Raw genomic sequence first — 24,087 nt, 5'->3', positions numbered from 1 at the left:
TGATACCAGGCTTGAAAAAGAGTGCGCAAGAGTGACATAAAGGAGTAGTGAGTGTCTGCTGGTGATGAACAAGGCAGGAGCTGGAAAAGAACGCTCAAGAGTGAGATAAAGGAGTAGTGAGTGTATGCTGGTGATGAACAAGGCAGGAGCTGGAATCAAGACGAGATAGACTTAGTATTTATCTCTCCTGATATCTGTAGAGCACGCTGATGGCGACAGAGCAAAACCTTTGACAGTTATTCTTTTTATAATGAAGCACTGGCCCTGCGGCACCACCATGTGCTCCCTAGGAAGGCCAGCACAGTATAAATATTGGCACACACATGCACAATGGCAGCTGGACTTTTATACAACACTTGTGCTAGGATGAACAGTACTTTCTATATTCAAAATAGTTAGTCTGTGGTGTTGCATTGGGGAGTTCATAGGGCTGCAGTTTAAGAAAGAAAACCCCCTTTAAAGAATTCATACAAAGGTAAAAAAGTTTGCGGCAATAAATGTTCCTGCTTGCAGAGAGGGCATGGTTCCCGCTCCTTCCTGGGAGTTGCTAACATGAAGTAAGAGAAGCTACAAACTGAAGTGAAAACAGTGCAAACCATAGTGTCTTTAATATGATTAAGGTCTATCCCAAAAAAAAATAATAAAATAAACTTTTGTTGAGTGTTCTCCATGATCAATAGCTGCAGTTCTTACTCCAGTGCTCTCTCCCGAAGTGTGAGCAGAGGATTTGCATTTCACACGACAGAGGAGCTTGAAATGCGGACTGCACATAATTGTCTCAGATATGGACGACTAGACTTGGAGTGGCATTAAGCCCGGCTCTCCGTACACATGTCATCGCAGCCCGGAGTGCAGAAAGCTCCACTAGGGTTCATAATGAGCATTTCATCTACAAGAGCAGGGTCTTTCCACAAGGACACAACGCTACCAGTGTTTGTCGGGAAATCTGTGCATCTTCTGGAATCAGGGCTTCCTGCGGCAACAGCACCGTTCCACCAAAGGTAGGATCTTCGGCAGGGACATCTCACTAGTGGACTCGTGTCTCTTTAGTGGTGTAACAGCACACCCATGTGAAAAGGCCATCAGTCCGCTGCAAACATTATTCAACAATATCTTTCTGTTCCAGTGCAAAATCTCCCCACATCTGAAGTCTGAGGGGCATCTCTGCCTCAAGCATCTCTCAGGACAGCTGCAGTATATACTCCTCGACATCCTGGGGAGACAAAGAAAACATTTTAGCAGCGAGCAGAGCATTATCTCGTTACATATGTAGGTTACAATGCACAGGCACATTCACTCTCGGACCTATGAGAACCGTGTTTCAACATCAAGCTCTTAGACATGCCCTTTGCCTGAAAGGGAAGAGTCAGAGCTACATGAGGGCAGCAGGAGGCCCTCCGACACCTTACAAAGGGAGCGGATTCTGGTACATTCATTTCTACCGTTGCTTTGCACAGTTTTGATTCTTTCAATACTTAGTTTAGTTTTGAAACAATCACCCAACCCTAGCTAGGAGCTCTAGAGGCAGGTAGTAAAACTATACACATTGATCGGCCCATTTGTCTTTCCCTCCTTGAATATTTCTAAAGGTGTGTGTGTGGAGGACCATGTAGCAGCCATGTAAACGTTCTTTAACGAGACACTGCCACACATGCTAGAGCCGCCCCTATTTCCCTGGTTAAATCTGCAATAGACTACTTTCCCTTGCCATTGAGCAACACTATTTGTGCTGCCATCTGACTACAGAAGCCTTTGACACCAGCGAGCCTTTAGACTGGCGCATGTGCCAAGGGTACATGCGTTGTATTCGATGGCCCTCCTGACATCACACGTGTATACGTTGTTCGCGATGGCCCCCCTGACATGACGTGTATACGTTGTACCCGATGGACCCCCTGACATGACGTGTATACATTGTACCCGATGGCCCCCCTGACATCACTGCTAAGAAATGGAGATCAGTACAAAAGCGCCATGGAGCTATGCTGGGCCACTCTTAGGGAGGTGGTTGTGAGGAGGAGTGAATGAGGAAAAGAAAGGTTACATAGGAATATCAACAAGGAAAAAGGGAGAGGTTTACAAGGAGTGAAAAAAGAGAAAGGGGAGATAGCCACAGAAAAAGGAATAGATGCAGCAGGCAAAAGTGAGCAAGAAGGAAGCCAGATGCGCAAGTGAAAGGAAGGGTGTACAGGATTAAAGATGGAGTACAACGGTTAGGGAATAAGGGAATAAGGGAAGGCAGGGAATGAGGAAAGGATGCATGAAGGAAAGCTCACTGTATGCAAAAATATTCCACTGTTTATATAAGGTATTCAACCAACAGGCCAAGGAAGATTGTGTGTTCGGATACTGCAATATTTAACACGCTTATATGAGCCGCAGCAATGCACCTCCACCCAATACGACCCTCCGACCTAGGAATAGGTTTGGTGTCCTACAGCCAATGGCTCTGGGGCTTAGAACCATTAGCCCCATGCCGCAGAAAAAAGGATAACTAGCAACCCTGTGCTACAGTGCTTGGCTTTACCTATGCTCCAGAACGTTACCACAAAAGGACAATATAACAAGCAAACACCCTCAGGCACTTTAAACCCTCTCAGGCACTTTACACCTGCTCATTTCGAAGTGGAATACTCTGTAAAAACAGTTTCTATTGAAATAAGGCTGAAAAAGGAATGATTAAGAGTAAAATAAAGTGCTGCAATAATGTTGCAAAATTTAAAATTTTGGGACACAATCTGCAAATCTATGTGGAATATCCTGGGGATCTGGTGCAGTGTCTTCATACACAGGACGCGCTGAACATGAACGCACTTCACAGTCCAGCTACAACTCAAACTCTCTCACGGAGTCCAACAGCACAGAGGACAATACCTTGGCGAGGTCTCCCGTAAATCCTGGCAACAAACAGAGCGGACGTCCATGTTCCCAAGCAGCTTTCAGCTGTTTTCGCAAAACAGCAATAATTCTGCAAAAGAAAATATAGATAAGACAAACGTACTAATTTGTATAACTAAATGTTAAGGCTAGTAGAAGCGAAGAGCACAGCCCTCGGTGTGCGGTATTACAGCACGCCCCCTCGGTGCGTGGTACCACAGCACGCCCCCCTGGGTGCACAGTGCCATAGCACAGCGCCTGCTGCCCAGTAACACAGCACGCCCCCTCGGTGCATGGTATCACAGCACGCCCCCTTGGGTGCATGGTACTATAGCACGCCCCCCTGGGTGCATGGTATCACTGCACGCCCCCCTGGGTGCACGGTATCACAGCACAGCGCCTGCTGCCCAGTAACACAGCATGCCCCCTGGGTGCACGGTATCACAGCAGAGCCCTCTACGCACACCAACATTCCCTGGTATCCAGAGTCGGGTAGTGGTTATAAGGCTTCAACGCTGCTCATGAACAGATCTGGTGAAGTACTATCCTAATGAGTGTCAGACCTCCACAGCACACAGCACCATCTTACACCTTGTGGGGCAGAGTTAGTGTGTAGACTTCATCCCAGTTTCACACCCCTTGCACTTTACCAAGCACATATACTAAAGAACATGTCAAAATCATTGGGCATTAAGAATAATACATTAAAGGTAACCCCCAAAAAAGGCAGTGTTCCATGAGTAAACGACCCAGAACAAGGGTAAATACCTCCTTTACTGGCTTAATCCTCACCTCTCCTTGTAAATGCTTTCATTTGAATTTGATGTTTTTCACTTCCAAGATTCACCTCTTTACATCCGAAGCAACTTTGTTATCTCCAATACACTCTTGAAATGGTGCATTTGACTCTAATCACCACAGTATTTAACTTCGCATTCTTTTCTCATGTGACCTTCTCAGCACCCTTCGAGCACGATTCTCCTGAACCTCTTTCATCGCTGCCTGGTCAAGCCAGCACTCCTCTCGGTGTAGGCGAAGGCTGGTGTCCTGAAGCGTGTACTTTTCACACTATTCCCCAACTCCCTTCCCAACACAGCTTCTCCGATCGCATGCAGACGAAGACACTTCTTTCCACAAGTGTGCACGGATCTCTCAGCTTCACGAGAGGGGTGCAAGGTAAAGCTATACTTCCTAATCCCATTGAAACGTTGCATTGTACCCCAAGAGAGGTAATGGGAATGTTGTAGTGTTTATGGAGTACGAAAACTCTTGCCAGAATAGCCAAAAACTGAAGGAAAGCTGGCAAACTAGTCAGCGAACAGTAAAATACCATTAGGGAGGCCCTTGTAGTTGAATTTGGCAGTCACATCGATGCTAAGCCGATGGCATTTTATGGTTTGTTAAAGACTCTCGGTTTAAAAAGAAAACATGTACATGACTGGGTTCAGTGTGATTTCCCTTTCACTTCCCTAATAGCCTCTGACATGGGGCGGTTTACCTCTTAAGTGAGGATGGATGTTCTAGAAGCAAAGCAAAGTATTGAAAACAAATATACCATTAACTCTGCTGGGGTCTAGTGACACCTGCTAGTTTAACTTCATTTAGATCTGACGGCAGAAGGTCAATCGCTGAGATCATGAGTTGAAGGAGCTCGCTTGACACATGTTTTCAACCAATATCAAAAACACCCCGATACTTGAGAGTGTAGAGGACTCCCCGAGAGAAACCCTCACCACGAGCGCTCAGGCTATTTACGCAAGGGAGAATCTCTTCTACCACCTCAAGTCCGATTCCAGGAGGTCTACGACCAGTGGTTGGGGTTTCAATAGTTAACTCACATCACCAGTATGTTAGTGGCCTCTAGACGGACGTAAAAAGACCATGCTGAATAAAAAACTGCAACAGTACGGAAAGCCGAGTCCATGGTTGCCTCAGGTTATGAAAATATATTGCGGCAGCATAACTGAAACCGCAATAACCGAGTAGAAGACACAATAAGATTGAAATAGCATTAAATATTTTTGACCAGTTCCTAAATGCGTTCCCAGAGAAGCCTCTTCCCCTCTGCAGGAAAGGAGAGGGGCGTAGGCCTTGGATTGATCTTCATAATCAACCACAACGGGCAATTTGAAACTTGACCAGAGCTGATCAATGATGGGTAGTGGCTAGTTTGTAGTGTAGGGTGAAAACCCTTCTATATTCTCTCTCCAAGGCTAGGTCTGGAACTCTTATTTACCCGAACAGCTCTCCTTAAAGAACTACAGTTTCTTCTCAGCAAACATTCCACCATGAGCTAAACATTTTCCAGAAGTGGAGAAGTGTGGCTCAATGCTTAGAGCGGCAGACCTTGATGCAGAACGCTGGCCAGGGACCAGGGTTCGATTCCCGCCTCGGCAGGTTTCGGGCTTAAATTCCTCTGACTGGATATTCTCGCCTCAGTGCCGATTCTAGGCATGGGTCCCACGCTGCAACTCTGGGCAATAGCTTGCTTAGTCTCCACAAAGGCCCCCTGATACACAAGGGATGCCTGGTTTCACCATGGGATGCCCAGGAGTGGACACCCCACAAGGAAAAGCCAGGAGGGGTTCCCTTGTGGTAGGAGTACAAGCGCCGGGATGCCTCCGGGTCACTGTTCGCGCTATACAAATACGCCACATTTACACACATTTACAAGTGAGGACTGTCAATCGTGTGCCATTTTGTATCTGTAAGATGGTGTTTCATTCTTAGTCTATATTCGTATCTGATCGCTATAAGAGTGTCGGAAAGCGCACCCTTTTACTTGGTCACCCACACTTTTTGTCTCGTATCCGATGCAATTTTGACTGAAGTGAACGGGGTCCTTGCAAGCCAGGTCCCCAGTGCCAGTGCTCTTTCCCTAAAACAAGGTAAATGCTCAATATCTCCCAAACTGGCATGACCTTTAGTACCCCTGTAAGTCCCTAGTAAATGGTGCCCCTGGTACCTCGGACATGGGTACTAAAGAGGGTCCCTAAGGGCTGCAGGATATATTGCACCACCCTAAGGGAAGCGCCATGAAACTCGCACCGGCGGCCACTGCAGGCTGTGACACTGCAGACAGGCACACACCCTGTGTGCCTTGCCATCAGACAATGGTAGCAACCTATATAAGTGACCCCTACAACAGACCTTATAGCCTTAAGGCAGGGTGCATTATACTCCATGGGAGGGCATATCTGTATGAACAGCTATGCCCCGTGCTGCCTAGTTCAATTAGTAGATAGTACAGGTGAACAGGGAAGCCATCCCACGGTATGTATTGTGCACTGTTCATTATGAGTTACCAAACTACAGGATGGCTTCACTGAACCCTATGGTGTTTGGTATCAAACACCTGGTCTTAATAAATCTCTACTGGTGCCAGTAATGGACTTAACACATGCACCCAGAGGGCCCCTTGGAGGTGCCCCCTGAAAACCTACCAGCTTAGTGTGCTGGCTGACGTATCATCCAGCCTCCCACCACAGACATGCCCCTGACCCCTTTGCAGGTGAGCACCCGCGCTCAGAGGCCAGGAACAATGCCGGTTCCAGAGGAAGGTGTTCATACCTCTTCCAGCAGGATGGCTAATCAGCCACCTAGTGTCTATAAATTCAACCCCGGATTGATTCTGGGATTTCTGAGCCCCCCTGAATTTAATTCTGTAATCCTCAGTAGCGAGTCCAAATCCATCAATCATGGTACCCCTCATGAGTTCATAAGACTCACCTTCTCTATTCCTTGACAGAGTCTTTCTCTGGACTTACCAAAGAACAGTTCCCAAAGGAGTGCCCCCCAGTGAGTCTCACAAGCTCTCCCAAGGGCTGTGAACCACTTGATATCATCCTCCTCAAATTTAGGGACAATCCCTTTGGGGGTTTTAGGATCATAGGATCCTAGGATCCTACTCTCTTGATTCTTAATATTGCTGCCACTATTGATGGGACCAAGGCCCATATCAGCGCTCTCTCGGAGTTTGAGCCTAGGCAGCGCATGCAGTCTCTCGACATGTGGCATCTCCTTCTAGATGCATTTACTACGCCCATCCCTTCATTGGCTCCTGCGGCAGCCTTTCAATTTTCTTTTTGGTTTGGTAGGTAAAAGCATTACTTTGCAGGATGTGCACTAAGCAGCCAAAAGGCAGGGCAGACTGGCTCTTCCATGAATGATTTCCCCATGGGCCATATATAGTGTCAGTGCACTACTTTCTCTTTTACCTCTGTTTCTGCTTCAGTCGTTGTGTTCGGATGCCGCCTGGGGGGGGGGGGGGGGGGGGGGGGGGGGCTAGGGAGGGGGTGTGGCTTTGCTCCGGCTTGGCTCTAAGCTCTGCCCTGCTCAGCTCCACATGTAGACATGTAGACGTTGCTCTGTCCCCTCCTGGTAGCTGGGTTGACCACCTCCCTCGTCCCTCCTCCTCTCCTTTTTCTGTGCACTTAATAGTTTTTTGCATCATTTTCAATAAATGTAACTTTTATTAGAAAAAATGTGCCTCTCACACCACACCCCCCCGAGTGTTTTATTTATTCATGGTAACAGTTAAAACTAGGGTGGACTCACCGCTCTGAAGAAACAGACCGCATAGTCCTAACGTGCCGGGATGACGTCAGATGGCAACGCCTCCTCCAGCCAGGGACTGAAGAGCTGGGAGAAGTAAAATCATTCGCTTCTGCTGCTCTATTCAGTTAACCTGCGTGCTCTGGAGGGGTGCCCCTAAGCTGTAACAGACACTCGTGCAACCTATGCCGAGCACACTGATGGATACCACTATGGCGAAAGCAGTGGCTCTACGTTTGTGCGTGACCTGCAGACCCTTGCAGAAGCCCCCTGGCAGGCACACAGCACATTGCTTTCCAAGCTCACTTACTGCAGCTGAAGTGCGTGCTCAGTTAGGAGGAGCGAGAGCGGCTGATCCTCGCTTGTAAATACCTCTTTCAAAGCTGCAAAGGTAAGCACTTTCAGAGTCTGTTTGTTCTACATTTTTTACAGCATCGCCAAACACCACCAGGGTTGTCAGGTGGGCATTAGTAAGTCTCAGAGGTCTTGTAAACACCCCAGACTTGCACGTCTCGTCACTAGTGCAATCGGCTCTTGTATGGAGCAGATTTTATTTTTACTGCTCCTAACAGCTCTCATGGTGCATTCATCAAAATAGAACTTGTTTTGTCTGTTAACAGAGCATCCGTTTCTGACCAATGTTGGATTACAGGAGAGGGACTTGGTTCAGTTGGTGTCGCAGTAAAAGTCCATCCACCCCTCACCGCTCACAAACATTCCCTGGAGGTATCTGTTGCCCGTTTCTCCGGTAACAGTCTAGATAGGCCGCCCTCCCGTGGGACAGTCCGTTGACTAACAGCAGCTAAAGAGTTCATATACTATGCTGGTGCAGCGCCCAGAAGTAGACAAATCCTCGCTAAATACACATGTGCCTTGAGGGGCACCGTATTCACGGGAGAAGGTGTGGTTCATTTACAATGTTGCATACCTGGGCCAGATGCTATTCCGAACAACGTTTAGAAATCTACCACTATAAATAGATAAATAGGGCGGGCAGTGCTCTTCCTGTGCGGTCCCCTCTATGCCTCCGTTTCCCAGTTCTGGACTCACTGTACACGTTGCAGAGAGGCTGTGTACTTGTCAGCTGGCCCAAGGTATTTGTTGGTCTGAGTTTCCATTAATATCTACAATTAGTCTGGGGATGGATGGGTGCTATAGGATCTGAGCGCTTATCGTCTCTGGTGGCTGTCGGGTGGACAGTCTTCCATAAACCCATATGCCCTTCTGCCCAGAAACCCAAGGAAACAAATGATCCCCTGGACTGCAGTCTAGAGTTCTTGGCAGTCTTGTAATTATATCACTATAGGAGAAGCTTTCCTGAGAGCTTTGACTGACCTTTAGAACAAACATAGGCGGCCTTCCAACTCCCAGTCGCCCTGCTGGGGGGGCACCTTTTATCATAGAAAAGGGCGACATGACAAAAGTCACTCCCCTTCTTCTCATGGTCAAACCTCGCCCACTGACAACCAGCAAAGGCCCAGAGTATAATGAATTCAGTCACAAACGCACGCAGCAAAAACTCCCTGGAAACTCTGACCCGATAGAGCTAAATAGGTCCCCTTGAATAAACCTTTAAACACTGTATTAATCAGATATGTAACTAAACAGATGTGACCTACGAGTCTCCCCCGCCACCGTGACCTACGAGTTCCCCCCCGCCGCCACGACCCACGAGTTCCCCCCCGCCGCCACGACCCAAGAGTCCCCCCGCCGCCACGACCCAAGAGTCCCCCCGCCGCCACGACCCAAGAGTCCCCCCGCCGCCACGACCCAAGAGTCCCCCCGCCGCCATGACCCAAGAGTCCCACTGTTGGAAAGTGGGTTATTGGTAGGGGCAAATGTAGGCCTGCCCCTGGCAATAAGGCCACTAACACATGATAGGACTCAGCATAGGTCTTAGAAAATTATTCCTTTGCCCAACCCTTGGTAACGTGGCTGCGAGCAGACAGGCTTAACTTCAAAGACAGGTATGTAAAGCATTCAAAAACAATCAGTAAATAATTAAGACATAACACAAAATAAAAATCCAACATCAATTTATAAAAAACTAGACAATATTTTTATCTTTTAAAATGATACCAAAACGAAAAAAATCCACTGTAGGGAACCAGAGTTATGAATTTTTAAAGATTAGTCACTTTCTAGTGCTTAGAAACCAACAGTGGACCTTTCAGGCATTTCGTTTTCTCCGTCAGGGACACACCTTTTTGAATTGTTCTGAAGAATTTTCTTACCACTGTGGTGGGCCGTTTTCTTCAGCAAGCAGGGTCCAGTTAGAACACTTTCCTGGAATTCTGCTTGCGGGTCCCAAAGTATCCAACACCCAATCCAAGGTTCTGGAATCTCCAAGAGGGTCCTTGAAAGTGTGAAACTTCCATTCCGCAATCCACTTGAACAAAACCCTTACAAATCCACTGGTAATCCAGGCTTTGAATTCTTTGTGCGGCTGTCCAGGTGAGCTCTGTTAACCTGTAGCTTGCAGGGAGTCCACTCTTAGTCCTTTGGCAGCAAGGTAATCCACAGGGCTGTAGTTTCAGATGGTGCAGTCTCCAGAGGTCAGGCCTTAGAGTTCCTTGCACAGCAAAATCTTCAGCAGGGCACTTCTTGCTACATTCAGTTTCAAGCAGCAGATCTGGAGGGCTCTGCCCCTCTCAGATACTTATTCAAAATTCTCTGGGTCAAGCACCAGGTCACTGCTGACCAATGAGAGCAGGGCAACTCCTCAGAGTTATGACCACATCCTGTAGAGTGTGGTATTAGTTTGTCCCAGAGTGCATCATTCTTCCAAATACATAATGGCTGATTTTCCAGCAAGGAGGTAAGAGATGGCGAAACACACCCCCTGGGATGGCTTATTTCCATTGACTCTCCCCCTACCATCTGCACATACCTTCCTTAAGCCTAGCCCTGACTCTGGGTCAAGACTGTTAGAGTGAAGCTGAAACCCAGGCCTCCCCTCTGCCTTTTAAGAGCGTAGTTTACGACGCCACCTCCTGGCCTGGCATTCCTATAGAACAGATTACTGCCCTCCCAGCAGCCTGGCTAATCCACTTAACTCTGACCAATCAGGGCAGACCACTGAAAGGCTGAATTTGGACCTCCAAACAAGAAAGTCTCATAACTTCTTGTATGTACACTTTAGGAGAAATTCAACAATACAATATTGTTAGATTTACTACTGCCATTCTGGGAAGTCTTAAAATGGTCCGGCTAGTCCTCTCCTATCAATATGCATTAATCAATAACTTCCTACCATGTTAACCTATGGGCCATGGGGTTTGGAATTGATAAAATGACTTGCGCCAGTGTTCTAGGAGCAGGGCTTATAAAACCATATTTAATAAGTATTTCCCAAATTTCTACAGGACCCCCCCTGTGCAACTAGGGGAGACTTCAGGAGTTCTGAATCTGCAGAAATATTGCAGATCACCCACACCCAATTCTTCCAGCATCAAAGTCGAATTTGAGCAGCTCTTTAATACAATGTGGGGAGTGACATTTCACTTTACCCAGGCATATAAAAAAAACCTCATTTTATAAGGGCGTTCCTTATAGATAACTGACCCCCCCCCCCCCCCCCAACCCTGGGATACCTAGGGGTGACCCTGAGGGTCCTTAATATGCAAAAGCATGGCAGGTTGTTCATTTTTAAGGGCCCCTACCCCCAAAGTCGAGTTTGGCCACAATTTAAGGTTTAAAAGCTGTCCTGGCCACCAGGGATGCTTTTAAACTGACCTCCGGCTTCAGCACTGCACATGTGCTAGTGCAGACAATCTGCTGGCCTCTAATCTGCCATGCCCCAGGATACTGGAGACTTCTAGGTAGTTTCAATCCTCTGCCCTATTACATACTATGGGCTTTTGGGGTAGGTCATGCCAATAACAGGGGTACCCCACCATACCATTGTGTACCCTAGTGTATGTTGGATGTCTTTACTGTATTCTAATGTGTTCCTTTCAGCTTGGCACTGGCCCAGAGCCTGGATAGGGAGAGCCCAGGGTGAATCAGAGTCAGTTACAACCAGTTCCAGTCAGCAAAAAGTTGGGGGGTGACCAGGGCACAGGATGACTTTGCAACACACACCATGACCCAAAAGTCCCACCATGACCCAAGAGTCCCCCCGCCGCCACGACCCAAGAGTCCCCCCGCCGCCACGACCCAAGAGTCCCCCCGCCGCCACGACCCAAGAGTCCCCCCGCCGCCGCCATGACCCAAGAGTCCCCCCGCCGCCGCCATGACCCAAGAGTCCCCGCCGCCGCCATGACCCAAGAGTCCCCGCGCCGCCATGACCCAAGAGTCCCCGCGCCGCCACGACCCAAGAGTCCCCGCGCCGCCACGACCCAAGAGTCCCCGCGCCGCCACGACCCAAGAGTCCCCCCGCCGCCACGACCCAAGAGTCCCCCCGCCGCCATGACCCAAGAGTCCCCCCGCCGCCATGACCCAAGAGTCCCCGCGCCGCCATGACCCAAGAGTCCCCGCGCCGCCATGACCCAAGAGTCCCCCCGCCGCCATGACCCAAGAGTCCCCCCGCCGCCATGACCCAAGAGTCCCCCCGCCGCCATGACCCAAGAGTCCCCCCACCGCCAAGACCCAAGAGTCCCCCCACCGCCAAGACCCAAGAGTCCCCCCGCCGCCATGACCCAAGAGTCCCCCCGCCGCCATGACCCAAGAGTCCCCCCGCCACCATGCCATTGTTCATGGTAGCGCCTTGAACTGTGTGGCAGTCAGTTTCTGCCTTCTACTGTTTGCTGCACTTTGACCAAGTTGATGGGTTGTGTCCTACTGGTCTCAACAACAAGTATGTCCGTGTTGTCCTTGGCTAATGCAGGGGTTATATGTTCAAGCTTGCAGAGCTGTACCGAGTGCTTAGTTGGTATGGTAACTCACATTTCTTTGGGACTAGAAGTGGATGTGGCCCTCGGGCTGCACACAGGCCAAGCTGTCTGGTAGCGCCGCACTGGACATCCTATTTCAATTCCAGCTGCTTGATATCTGGCCGTCTTGCTGAGCGGTGGCTGTCATTTGATTTGTTGGGTTCCCGCGGTGGATGTTGTCTAGCTGGAAAATACTGAACACAGGATGATTTGTCCAAAGCCCCCAGCTGATCTGTCGAACTCTCGCCGGCTGGTATGAAGCTGCTAGCCAAGCTGCTTCATGCCAACTGGAGCTTGCAAGAAGTCTTTCAACCCACAAATAGCCACCCACTGGTGCACATACGGAGGAGTATTGTGGGTTTTAAACCAGCGATCTGGCGGAATCCTGGTCATCTCAGGGAAACATCACACTACACTTTACGTCAGTCTCTGTGCCGGCTACGTCAGTTAAATGGTGGCTTTTAATTCAGGAATAGGGTTATTAGGTCCCTCCTTAGTACCGCCTTTACTCACCTTGTGACCTCCCATGAGAACGGCCCCTGTTACATGCATCGTTGCTCGGTATGTCTTATTTATGTTCTTAAGCACAATTTTATTAAATGACTTTCTCTTACCGGATGTCGCCGGCATAACACGCTATTCTGAAATGTACCACATTTTTAGTAGCTGGTGAAATAGGTCTTGCATTACTGAAAGTTTGAGCTATTTGCATTGCAAATGGCAATGCTTGTTAATTATTATTTTTTTGTTAAGAAATATTCCAGCAGTCCAATAAGTAATAACATGAAAGACACGAAGCAATAAAAATTGCAGTACCAGAGGCTCTTACTAGGTATTCCTGTGGAGTTGAAAAGGGACCTCTATTAACCACATAAGGTACTACATCCTTAATGCAATTATAAAGAGAAAGATCGAAGCTCACTAGGCTTTCATTTGGTTTTATTGGGAGTGAGATTTTTGTTGTTTGCATTTTTAAAATGCACCATTGTTGTTTATTCTAATAGCCTGCATTTAAAAATTGCACTAACACAAATCTACCTTTAAATAAAAACAAATAGAAACGTATGCTCAGCTGTAATCTTTCATTTTATATAATTGCATTAATGGTGCAGGACCTTACATAGCTAATATAGTTCCTTTTTCAACTCAATAGGAACATCTAGTAACAGCCTATGGTACAGCACCCTTCTTTCCTTTCTTTCATGGTTTCTCTTCAATTACTTATGCTACTGCTGGGATATTGATGTACAAAAAATAAAAATCTAAGAAACATTATTTGCAAGACCAATAGCTCCAATTTCAGTAATGCAAGGTCTATTGCATTGCAAATGCTTGTTTTCTAGCGCTAGAAGCCTAATCTGTAGCTCTAATCTCATGGGCAGACTTGTTAAAGCTTGTCCTCCTCAGTGAATGGTCTTGACTGTCTTGTACAGAGTCTAGCCTCCCTCTGGACGTTCGAGTCTCTACTCCCTGGCTTGGAGGCGGGGAGCTCAGAGTTCACTCTCTCCCCAAGTAGTTGAGGTGGAGGGTTAAAGTTGGCCCCCCTTCACTACCTTCCCATCTCCCTGGGCGGTCCATCTCCTACTCTTCCAGGAGTTCTATTCTGATAGGGTTGGACCCTGTACTTATTTTTCCAGCTTTACAGGCACCCAGGGCATATCAAGTCACGTTGCATTAGATGTTGGGCAAACAGTGAAGGGTATCCATGCAGAAAGGGGGACTGTCCTACAAGGGCACTGTTATTTGCGAGGGCAGCACCGTAGAGTCCCTGGGTGCAAGGGAAAGGAATATGCTACTTACCAGTATGCATCTGTTCTTGGCATGTAGGGCTGCTGACATTCATATCGCCCGCCCTCCTCCCCGGTGCCTGTAGCAGCTGCAGCATTCTCTCTGGCATGGCCATCTCTTACTTTGTTTTTTGCCATTGTGGCAGAGATGGAGATAGTAAAGTAAGAGATGGCCATGCCAGAGAGAATGCTGCAGCTGCTACAGGCACCGGGGAGGAGGGCGGGCGATATGAATGTCAGCAGCCCTACATGCCAAGAACAGATGCATACTGGTAAGTAGCATTTTCCGTTAGAGGCATGTGGGCTGCTGAATTCATATCTGTGCATAGACTGTATAGCAATATCTCCTCTAGCGGTGGTTACCTGTGCCAGCTGCAGCAGTTTGAAAAAGAGTTTTGAGGACAGCCTGGCCTACAGCAGCTTGCTGTTTTGCTTGCACGTCTACACAGTAGTGTTTTGTGAAAGTGTGTATGGTGGTCCATGTGGCTGCCTTACAGATGTCGTCAAGAGGAATATTTCCTAGGAAAGCCATGGATGCCCCCATTTTCCTTGTAGAGTGTGCTCTTGGGGGGACGGTTAAAGTGCGTTTTGCCTATTGATAACATATTTGAATGCATTTAACTATCCATCTGGCTCTGACTTTGTGTTGTGGTGCCAAAGCAACAAATAGTGGTTTTGTTTTCAGAAATGATTTAGTTCTGTCCACATAATAAAGTAGAGCTCTTTTTACATCTAATGTGTGTAGGGCTCTTTCAGCTACTGACTGTGGGTTTTGAAAGAAAACCGGCAGTTCTATTGATTGATATGGAAATTGGATACAACCTTAGGCATAAACTTAGGGTTGGTTCTAAGAACCACCCTGTTGGCATGTACCTGGACGAAAGGTTCTTGAATTGTTAGTGCTTGTAATTCGCTCACTCTGAGTGAGGAAATGGCAACCAAGAATGCAACCTTCCACATTAAGAATTGTAGTTCGCATGAGTGTAGAGGTTCGAAAGGAGGGCCCATAAGTCTGGTCAGTACTATATTTAGATTCCAGACTGGGGAAGGGGGGTATCTTGGAGGGATCACCCTTTTCAAACCCTCCATGAAGGCTTTGATTGCTGGTACCCTAAACAGTGAAAGGTGTTGCCTGTTTTGAAGGTATGCTGCTATAGCAGCGAGGTGTAGTCGTATATAAGAGTATGCTAAGTTACATCTTTGTAGATGCAGCAGGTAACATAATGTTTTGTATGCAAGCGTCTAATGGGCTGATTTGGTTATTGTTTCAGTAAATAACATCTCTTCCATTTAGCTGCATAGCACGCTCGTGTGGTTGGTCGCCTTGCCTCCCTAATGATGTTCATGCAATCTGGGGGCAAGTTAAGGTATCCAAACTCTAAGACCTCAGGAGCCAGATCGCTAGGTTCATCCCATTGGGATCTGGGTGTCTGATTTCTCCAAGGTTCTGAGTTAGAAGATGGGGTGCAAGGCACAGTCTTTGATGAGGAACTACTGAAAGTTCTAGGAATGCGGTGTACCACGGTTGTCTCACCCATGTGGGAGCAACTAGGATCAGTGTGAGTGAGTTAGCGGTGCTGGGGGGAAAGCGTACGCAAATCTGCCTGACCAGTTCATCCATATTGCATTGCCCTGTGACAATGGATGTGGGAATCTGGCGGCAAAGAACTGGCATTTGGAGTTCTCTTTTGTGGCAAACCGGTCTATTTCTGGGTGACCCCACTCTTTGAAGAATGGCTGGAGAACTTGGGGGTGAATCTCCCATTCGTGTAGTTGTTGGCTGTGCCTGCTGAGCAGGTCGGCAATCTGATGGTCCTTCCCTGGAAGGTGTTCTGTTAGGAGAAAAATGTTTTTGGGAACTTCCATATGCTTTGTGCCAAGTGGGACAGCTGTGGAGAGTGGGTTTCTCCCTGTTTCTGGATATAGTACATTGCGGTCATGTTGTCCGTCCGGATCAACACCGTCTTGTTGTACAAGTATTTTTGAAATGCTTTTAGGGCTAGAAATATCGCTAGCAACTCTAGTTGGTTGATATGCAGCTTTTTTGTTTGTTTGTCCAGAGCCCTTGTACTGTGTATTGAAAGAGATGGGCTCCCCAGCCTGTCAGTGATGTGTTCGCTGTCAGTAGTAGTTGTGGAACCGGCTCTTGGAACAGTCGCCCCTTGGAAAGGTTTTGTGGGTTCCACCACTGCAGAGAGTTGTGAGCGCGACTGTCTACCAACACTAGGTCTTTTAGTTGTCCTTGAGCCTGGTTCCATTGCCGTGCTAGGCATTCTTGTAAGGGACGCATTTAAAGCCTGGCATGGGGGACAATTAATATGCAGGAGGCCATCATGCCTATGAGCTGCATAAAGACTCGAGCTGGCAAAGTGTTGTGGCAGGAATTTGCGAATGAGTATCTGCATACTGGCTATCCTTGCTGGGTTTGGATACGCCTTTGCCACTGAGGTGCCACTGAGGTGTTTATGGTGGCTCCCAGGTACTGCTGTGTGTGGGACGGTTGCAGATGTGATTTTGTGTAGTTGATTGCGAATCCTAAGCGGTGTAACAGCTGGATTGTCTGAGACGTGTGTGCTGCACACTGTTGGTACGATTTTGCTTGTATCAGCCAATCGTCCAGATAAGGGTACACATGGACGTGTTGCCTTCTGAGATGTGCTGCCACTGTCACTAAGCATTTTGTAAACACTCTTGGAGCCGTGGTAACCCCGAAGGGCAAAACCTTGAACTGGTAGTGTTGACCTTCTATTGTGAACCTGAGGTATTTTCTGTGGGCTGGATGGATGGGTATGTGGAAATACGCATCTTTGAGGTCCAGTGTTGCTAGGAAATCCCCCTGTTGTAGCAACGGGAGCACTTGTAATGTTATCATATGAAAGTGCTCCGACAGTATGTATTGATTTAGGGGTCTGAGGTCCAATATTGGTCTGAGAGAGCCGTCCTTCTTGGGAATAAAGAAATATAGGGAGTATACTCCTGTCCCTTGCTGTTGGAAAGGGACTTGCTCTATGGCCCCCTTTTCTAACATGCAGTTCACCTCTTGTTGTAACAGGGTGATGCGTTCTCTGGACATCGGACGATGTCTGGGTGGTATGTTTGGTGGTGTAGAAGTCAGTTCTAGGCAGTAACCAGACTGGATAATTTGTCTCACCCACCTGTCCGTGGTAATTGCGTGCCAGACAGGTAGGAACTGTTGGAGTCTGCCTCCGACCGGTCTTAAGTGGTCTGGAGGTAGCGTAATGAAGTCACTGTTTTGTGGCAGTGGAGGCTCTGGTGTTATTACCTCCACGTCCTCTTCCCTTATTGTGGTTTCCTCTGTAACCTCCTCTGGTTGTGTTCTTGTTGAAGGAACCTTGTGTGTTACTTTTGTATGAGGTAGAGGCTTGTGAGGTATTTCCTCGTGTATTTGCTCTGTATGAGGAGCGTCGAAAGGAGCCCCTATGTTGCAGAAATTGCAACGCGCCCATTAATTTTGCGGTTTCGGTGTCTTTTATCATTTTATCCAAAATGGTGTCGACAGCAGGACCAAATAGAAAGTCCTGATTGACAGGTTGGTTAAGAATGGTGGACTGCACCTCATTCTTAAAACCGGAAATACTCTGCAGCCATGCATGTCTGCGTGGTAAGACGCTAGTGTTAATTGACCTAGCTGCGGTGTCTGCTGCGTATGGCGCACATTTGATGTATGAGATCATCAGCCTGTGCTTTAAAAGGCTCGGGTAGGTGTTGCATAAGGCTTTCGAGCTGATCTTCATGCGCCCTGTCGTAACGAGCCAGTAGGGCTTGTGTATTAATAATCCTCCATGAGTTGGAGGCTTGTGCTGCTACCCTTTTGCCTGATGCCTCCAGTATTTTTGACTCTGTCTGGGTTCAGGTGCCTCCCCGGTTGTTTGGGAGTTGGCACTTTAACGTGCGTTAGCCACTACAAGTGAGTCTAGTGGTAACTGCCCTCTGATGTAAGTAGGGTCTGTAGGAGCTGCCCTATACTTTTTTCTATTCTGGGATTGATTATCCGTGCCCTGGCTGTATCCTTAAATATGTCAGGTGCGTGTTTTAGAACTCCCTTTAACATGGGAAGTGTTCTGACACTTTCCTGCAGTAGGGAATGTGTCAAATAAGTCTTCCTCAACAGGGTCATTATGCATGTCTACATTGTGGAATTGTGCTGCCCAGTCGGAGTTGATTGAAGACTACGGTGTCATCAGTAGGTGACGGCTTAGTAGGATAAGTGGGTACATCATGGGATGGGCGTTGTAAGGGTCTGTTGGCTCATCCCAAGGTTCCTCTTGTGGTTCAGGATCCTGTGGGAAATCATATAGCGGCTGTGGCTCATCCCCTGTGTTCCCCTCATTGTCCCCGTGGTGAGAAGGAGAGTAAGGAGCAAAAGGTGTAGTAGGCATGATAGGTTGAAAAGGGATGAAGGGTCTAGAGGGAGAAGTCCCAAAGTCCTTTTTCTTCAATGGAATAGGGGAATGAGGTTCAAAGTCCAAAGGTCTCTTTTTCCTATGCAGGATGGTAACTTTACCAGTCTCTGGATTAATATATATCTTTGCCTGGTCGTCTGATGGATCTGGGTGGAAGAGTTCTTCCTCTACAGTCCGGGGTTTAGTGTTAGACTTCTTTGGGTCGGTAACACCTGGTTTTTCGACGACTCTGGCCCTTTTTTCTGGTCGATAAGTGTCTTGGGTCGACCGGAACTTTTGGTTCGAACACATTTTTTGTGCTCCGTAGGCTTCTTTGGATGAGTGTCCTTTTCAGAGTCGATGTGCTTTTTTGGATCGACTGGTGTCTTTGGAGCAGTTATCTTTGGGTAGACAGGTTTTTCCGGCCTTGCTACGGCACCCTTTGCCGGGTCGACGGATTTCGGAACCGTAGGCTTGTTCGGGTCGGCGACCTTCTTTGGTTCGGCGCCCTTCGGCTGTGTGCCTTGGTTCAGTTCGACTACTTTTTTGGGGTCAACAGTTTTTGGGGTCGACAGTCTTCTTTGTCTCAACGCTCTTTGGCTGTACGGCCTTTTTTGGATCGACGCCCTTCGGGTCAACAACCTACTTTGGCTCTGGAACCTTCTTCGAGACGATGGTACTGGGCCCTGGGGTCTCTGAAGGTTTCGGTGCCGATGCCGAGCCGGATGGCGGGGCTGGCGAAAATTTATGATCTTGGCTAAGGCCTTTTGGCGATGCCTCAACCGGAGCCTTCGGTAACGGGCTAATTGGTGTCGTGGCAGGGTACTCACGATTTGCCCCAGTGGGATCTCGTCATCTGAGTCAGAGTAGTCCTCAACGGTGACGATTTCTAGGTCAGAGTCTGGAGCTTTTCGGTAGATCCTGGTCATCATCGAAGATGTTGTCCAGTTCCAGTCGCTGGATTTCTTGCCTAGCGGCCCGTTGGTTTCGTATAGTTTTCTTCGATCGAAACTGGGCGCAGGCTGGGAAGGTTTCTTCCCTATGGTCTGGGGAAAGGCACTTGTTGCATAATGAGTGTTTATCAGTATGTGGGATCTTGGAGTGGCATTGTGGGCACCTTTTAAACGGGCTTCTTTCCATCGACGGTCGGCTCACGTGGCGTCGAAAAGGCCAAACGGCCCGCGTCGACGACCGATTCGAGATGGAAGGCTGGATGGAGTAGAGAGGTACCGAACGAGAACAATACCGTCGAAGTCGAAGGCCTTTAGAAAAGTTTTGTTTTCGATTCCGAAGTTGGAGTATAGGAGTTAGCATCCGAACCCAATGGCAGAAAAAAAATCTGAGGATGGAGAAGATGCCCATGTTCAAGTTCAAAAATTTGTATAGCGCACTACTCACCCCGAGGGTCTCAAGGCGCTTGAGGGAGGGGGGTGCTTTACTGATCGAAAATCCAAGTTTTTAGTTGCTTTCTGAAGGAGGGGTGGTTCGGGATAGAATTCCAGGTTTTAGCCGCTAAGTAGGAGGAGGATCTTCCCCCCCCATGGTGGATCTATGGATGCGCGGAACTGGGGCGAGGGCTTGATTGGACGATCGTAGTTGGCGGGGGGGTGTGGAAGGACAGTCGCGTGTGGAGGCATTCGGGTCCTAGGTTGTAGAGGGCTTTGTGTGCGTGGGTGAGGAGACGGAACATTATTCTCTTGTTGACGGGGAGCCAATGGAGGTCTTTCAGGTGGCCGGAAATGTGAGCTTGCCGAGGGATGTCCAATATGAGTCTGGCTGAGGCGTTGTGGATGCGTTGGAGTTTTTTCTGTAGTTTGGCTGTGGTTCCGGCGTAGAGGGTGTTTCCGTAATCCAGTCGGCTGGTGACCAGTGCGTGAGTGACCGTCTTTCTTGTTTCGGTGGGGATCCAACGAAAGATTTTTTTGAGCATGCGTTGGATGTTGAAGCAAGATGATGAGACGGCGTTGACTTGTCTGGTTATCGAAAGGGAGGAGTCCAGGATGAAGCCCAGGTTACGTGTGTGATCCGTAGGTATGGGTGCGGTTCCCAGGGCCGGTGGCCACCATGAGTCGTCCCAGGCAGAGGGGGATGACCCTAAAATGAGGACTTCCGTTTTGTCCGAGTTTAGTTTTAGACGGCTGTTCTTCATCCATTCGGCTACTTCTTTCATTCCTTTGTGTAAGTTGGTTTTGGCGGTATTTGGGTCTTTGGTGAGGGATAGGATCAGCTGAGTGTCGTCTGCGTAGGAGATGATGTTGAGGTTGTGTTGGCGCGCAATGGATGCGAGGGGACTCATGTATACGTTGAAGAGGGTAGGACTGAGTGATGATCCTTGTGGTACGCCGCAGATGACTTTGGTGGCTTCTGATTTAAAAGGGGGGGAGGCGGACTCTTTGGGTTCTTCCGGCGAGGAACGAGATGATCCAGTCCAATGCTTTTCCTTGTATTCCGACGTTGAGGAGTTGTATGAGGGTGCTAGACAGACTGTGTTGAAGGCCGCGGAGAGGTCAAGTAGGATGAGGGCAGCTGTTTCTCCGTTGTCCAGTAGAGTTCGAATGTCGTCTGTTGCTGCGATGAGGGCGGTCTCGGTGCTGTGTTTGGCTCGGAATCCGGACTGTGAGGGGGTCGAGGGATTTGTTGGCTTCAAGGAAGGTGGCGAGCTGGCTATTGACGGCTTTCTCAATGACTTTGGCAGGGAAAGGGAGGAGCGAGATTGGGCGGTAGTTCTTAAGTTCAGTGGGGTCTGCTGTGGGTTTCTTCAGGAGGGCGCTGAGTTTGGCGTGTTTCCAGCTTTCCGGAAAGGTAGCGGAGTTGAAGGAACAGTTGATGACATTGCGGAGATGGGGTGCGATGGAGTCTGCTTTATTGAAGATGTGGTGGGGACAAGGGTCGGTTGGCGATCCGGAGTGGATGGAGTTCATCAGGCGGATGGTGTCTTCGGTGGTGATTGGGTTCCAGGCGCAAAGGTTGTTGAAGTGTGGTTTTGGGTCGGAGGTGGGTGGAGTGGACTTGTCTTCGGACTGGTTTTCAAAGCCGTTATGTATTTCGGCGATTTTGTTGTGGAAGAATGAGGATAGAGAGTCGCAGAGGTCTTGGGAGGGAGTGATGTCGTTGGTGCTGGCAGTGGGGTTGGTAAATTCTTTGACGATGTTGAATAGTTCCTTGCTGTTTTGGGCGTTGTTGTCCAGTCGATCCTTGAATGCAGATTTCTTGGTGGATCGGATCAGTTGGTGGTGTTTGCGGGTGGCGTTCTTGAAGGTGGTCAGGTTGTCAGTGGTTGGGTTTTTTCTTCAGGCTTTCTCGAGAGTACGACAGAACTTCTTGGATTTCTTAAGGTCATCGTTGAACCAGGGGGCTTTTTTGCTACCTTGTTTGATTAGATGGTTTTTCAGGGGTGCTAGTTCGTCGGCGCTGTGGGTGATCCATTGTGTGAGGTTGGTGGCTGCTTGGTTTGGGTCAGATGATTTGGCAGGGGGGTTTTGGTGAAGCGAAGTGAAGAGCTGGTCGGTGGTGATTTTGTTCCAATTTCTTCGAGGAATAGGTTGTGAGGGGTTGTGGCTCATGGACTTTTTGTAGTTGAAGTGAACGCAGCTGTGGTCCGTCCAATGGAGAGCAGTGGTGTGATCGAAGGAGATGTGTTTGCTGGAGGTGAAGATAGGGTCGAGCGTGTGTCCGGCCAAGTGTGTGGGGGTGTCAACAAGTTGTTTGAGTCCGAGATTGGCCAGAAGGGTGGTGGTGTTGCTGTCGTTTTTCTTTTCGAGGTGGAAGTTGAGGTCTCCCAGTAGAATGTAGTTCTCGGAGGGGAGGGCGTGTGGGCTGATGAAGTCAGTGATGTCTTCGCTGAATTGTGTGCGGGGTCCTGGTGGCCTGTAGATGAGGGTGCCTCTGAGTGTGGTTTTGGGGTCGGTGTGGATCTGGAAGTGAAGGAGTTCGGCGGTAGCGAGGTTATCGTCAGAACTGGTCGTGATGCGGATGGTGTTCTTATGGACGTTTGGAATGCCTCCTCCTGTTTGGTTGGTGCGGTCTTTTCGGATGATCTTGTAGGCGTCCGGGATGGCTGTGGCGATGTCGGGTGCTGATGAGGCGTTCATTCATGTTTCTGTAAGGTAGGCGACGTCCGGCGATGTAGTGTCGAGTAGGTTCCAGAGTTCAATGGAGTGTCTGTGGAACGAGCGGGTGTTGAGCAGGATGCATTTTAGGTGGTTAGTGTCGGAGCTCTGTTTGGAGTTAGTGGATTTGGTGTGGGTCCTGATGCAGTCGAACTTGCAGGAGTGGCAGGTGAAGGGCCCATGGGTGTGTCCTGGGGCGGCTTGGTAGCAGTCTTGGAGACTGGCGGGGTTGAGTGCTGAGAGGGTAGCGGCATCATACATTATGCGGGTGAAGTGGGTTTTGCAAGGACCAGGGGGGTCTGGGGAGGAGTCACCTATCTTGTGATACTTCGAAGACTCTTCCAGGACAACAGAGTGCAATCATCCGGACCCAACACTAGGCGGCGATCTATGCACAGATATAAATTCAGCAGCCCACATGCCTCGAACATAGGTATGCTTGAGTGGGTCACTCACCTCTGCGTGACGGTGAAACAAACTACAATCACCACAAACGCTAGTCAGGAGAGCAAGACACAATCATGAGCGGCAAGTACCCTGGTGACCATTTTCAATCTGTGGGTATTTAAGCCAGGCACCTTGATCTTGTCCTCGCTTGCCAGACTTCCTGGCTGTCTTACACTATTTGCTCCAGCCGTTTCTGGCATGGCGCATTCCTTACACAGAGTATCCTGGAGTCCTTGTTCGGACCGGCCCCTACCTGTGCCCTAAGTGGAGTCTGTTGTGATTAGTAAACCACAGCGGGCTTCCTGCTATAATCGCCAGCGCACTCTCTTAGCTTGCTGTCACTCAGCACCCTGCTAAGTTCTCATCTCTTCCGCAACAGCGCATGCACCTTGCTGCTGCTCGGCACACGTGGAGTTCGTGCACCACAGCACCATGAGCTGCTGTGGGTGCCACAGCTCTGAAGAGCTGCATTCGAAAACGCCTGGATAAGCTAAGTGATCCACCTACTTGTGTGCAGCCATCTGTAATGTACTTTGTGACATTCAGTGCTAAATGAGTTATTTCCATTTTTCTGATGAGTATTCTGGTTACCAGAATAACTGCATCGATGTCTCTGAATAGGACGAGACTGATCATCCACTCATACGCCATAAGAAAAAAAAAAAAAAAAAAAAAAAAAAAAGGATTTGCCAGTATCAACTCCTTTCGATTAAGCTACACAGCCTTTCTAGTGCATGTGAGTGGTTCTGAGTCGCCTGGTTAGGTGTATGTGGTGTGTATGGGAGGAAGGTTCAGTTAATCATCTCCCCTGTTTTGCCTATGCCACTTGCAAGGGGTCTATGTTTCTGCAGTGTCTACACGCATTCAGAACAGGGCAGTAGGAGAGGCACCTCCTGACCGCAGAATATTCACAGGCGGACGTTGATTGTTTTTACACACCTATTTCCTTGGGCGCACTTGCTAGGGGGAACAGTATCTTTTGTACTCCTGGTAGGGCACCGCGGGGAGTGATTGGACTTTCTACAGATCGCTTTCG

General features: G+C 48.6%; 1 protein-coding gene across 3 annotated transcripts in view; it reads right to left on the bottom strand.

Annotated features, from left to right (window-relative positions):
* Positions 1 to 580: 580 nt before the first annotated feature.
* Positions 581 to 24,087, bottom strand: part of KATNBL1 (katanin regulatory subunit B1 like 1) — a 127,583-nt gene continuing 104,076 nt past the window's right edge. For all 3 annotated transcript variants that reach the window (XM_086936909.1, XM_086936908.1, XM_086936907.1), the window contains exons 9-10: positions 2,875 to 2,968; positions 581 to 1,213 (exon numbers count right to left, since the gene is read on the bottom strand). In XM_086936909.1, the coding sequence (XP_086793035.1) occupies positions 1,181 to 1,213; positions 2,875 to 2,968 (127 nt within the window). In that variant the 3' untranslated portion in view covers positions 581 to 1,180. The remainder of the gene's footprint in view (positions 1,214 to 2,874; positions 2,969 to 24,087) is intronic.

This window comes from Lissotriton vulgaris, chromosome 9, assembly GCF_964263255.1.
Source record: "Lissotriton vulgaris chromosome 9, aLisVul1.2, whole genome shotgun sequence".
Taxonomy (NCBI): domain Eukaryota; kingdom Metazoa; phylum Chordata; class Amphibia; order Caudata; family Salamandridae; genus Lissotriton; species Lissotriton vulgaris.
This window is presented reverse-complemented; position numbering and strand designations above follow the sequence as displayed.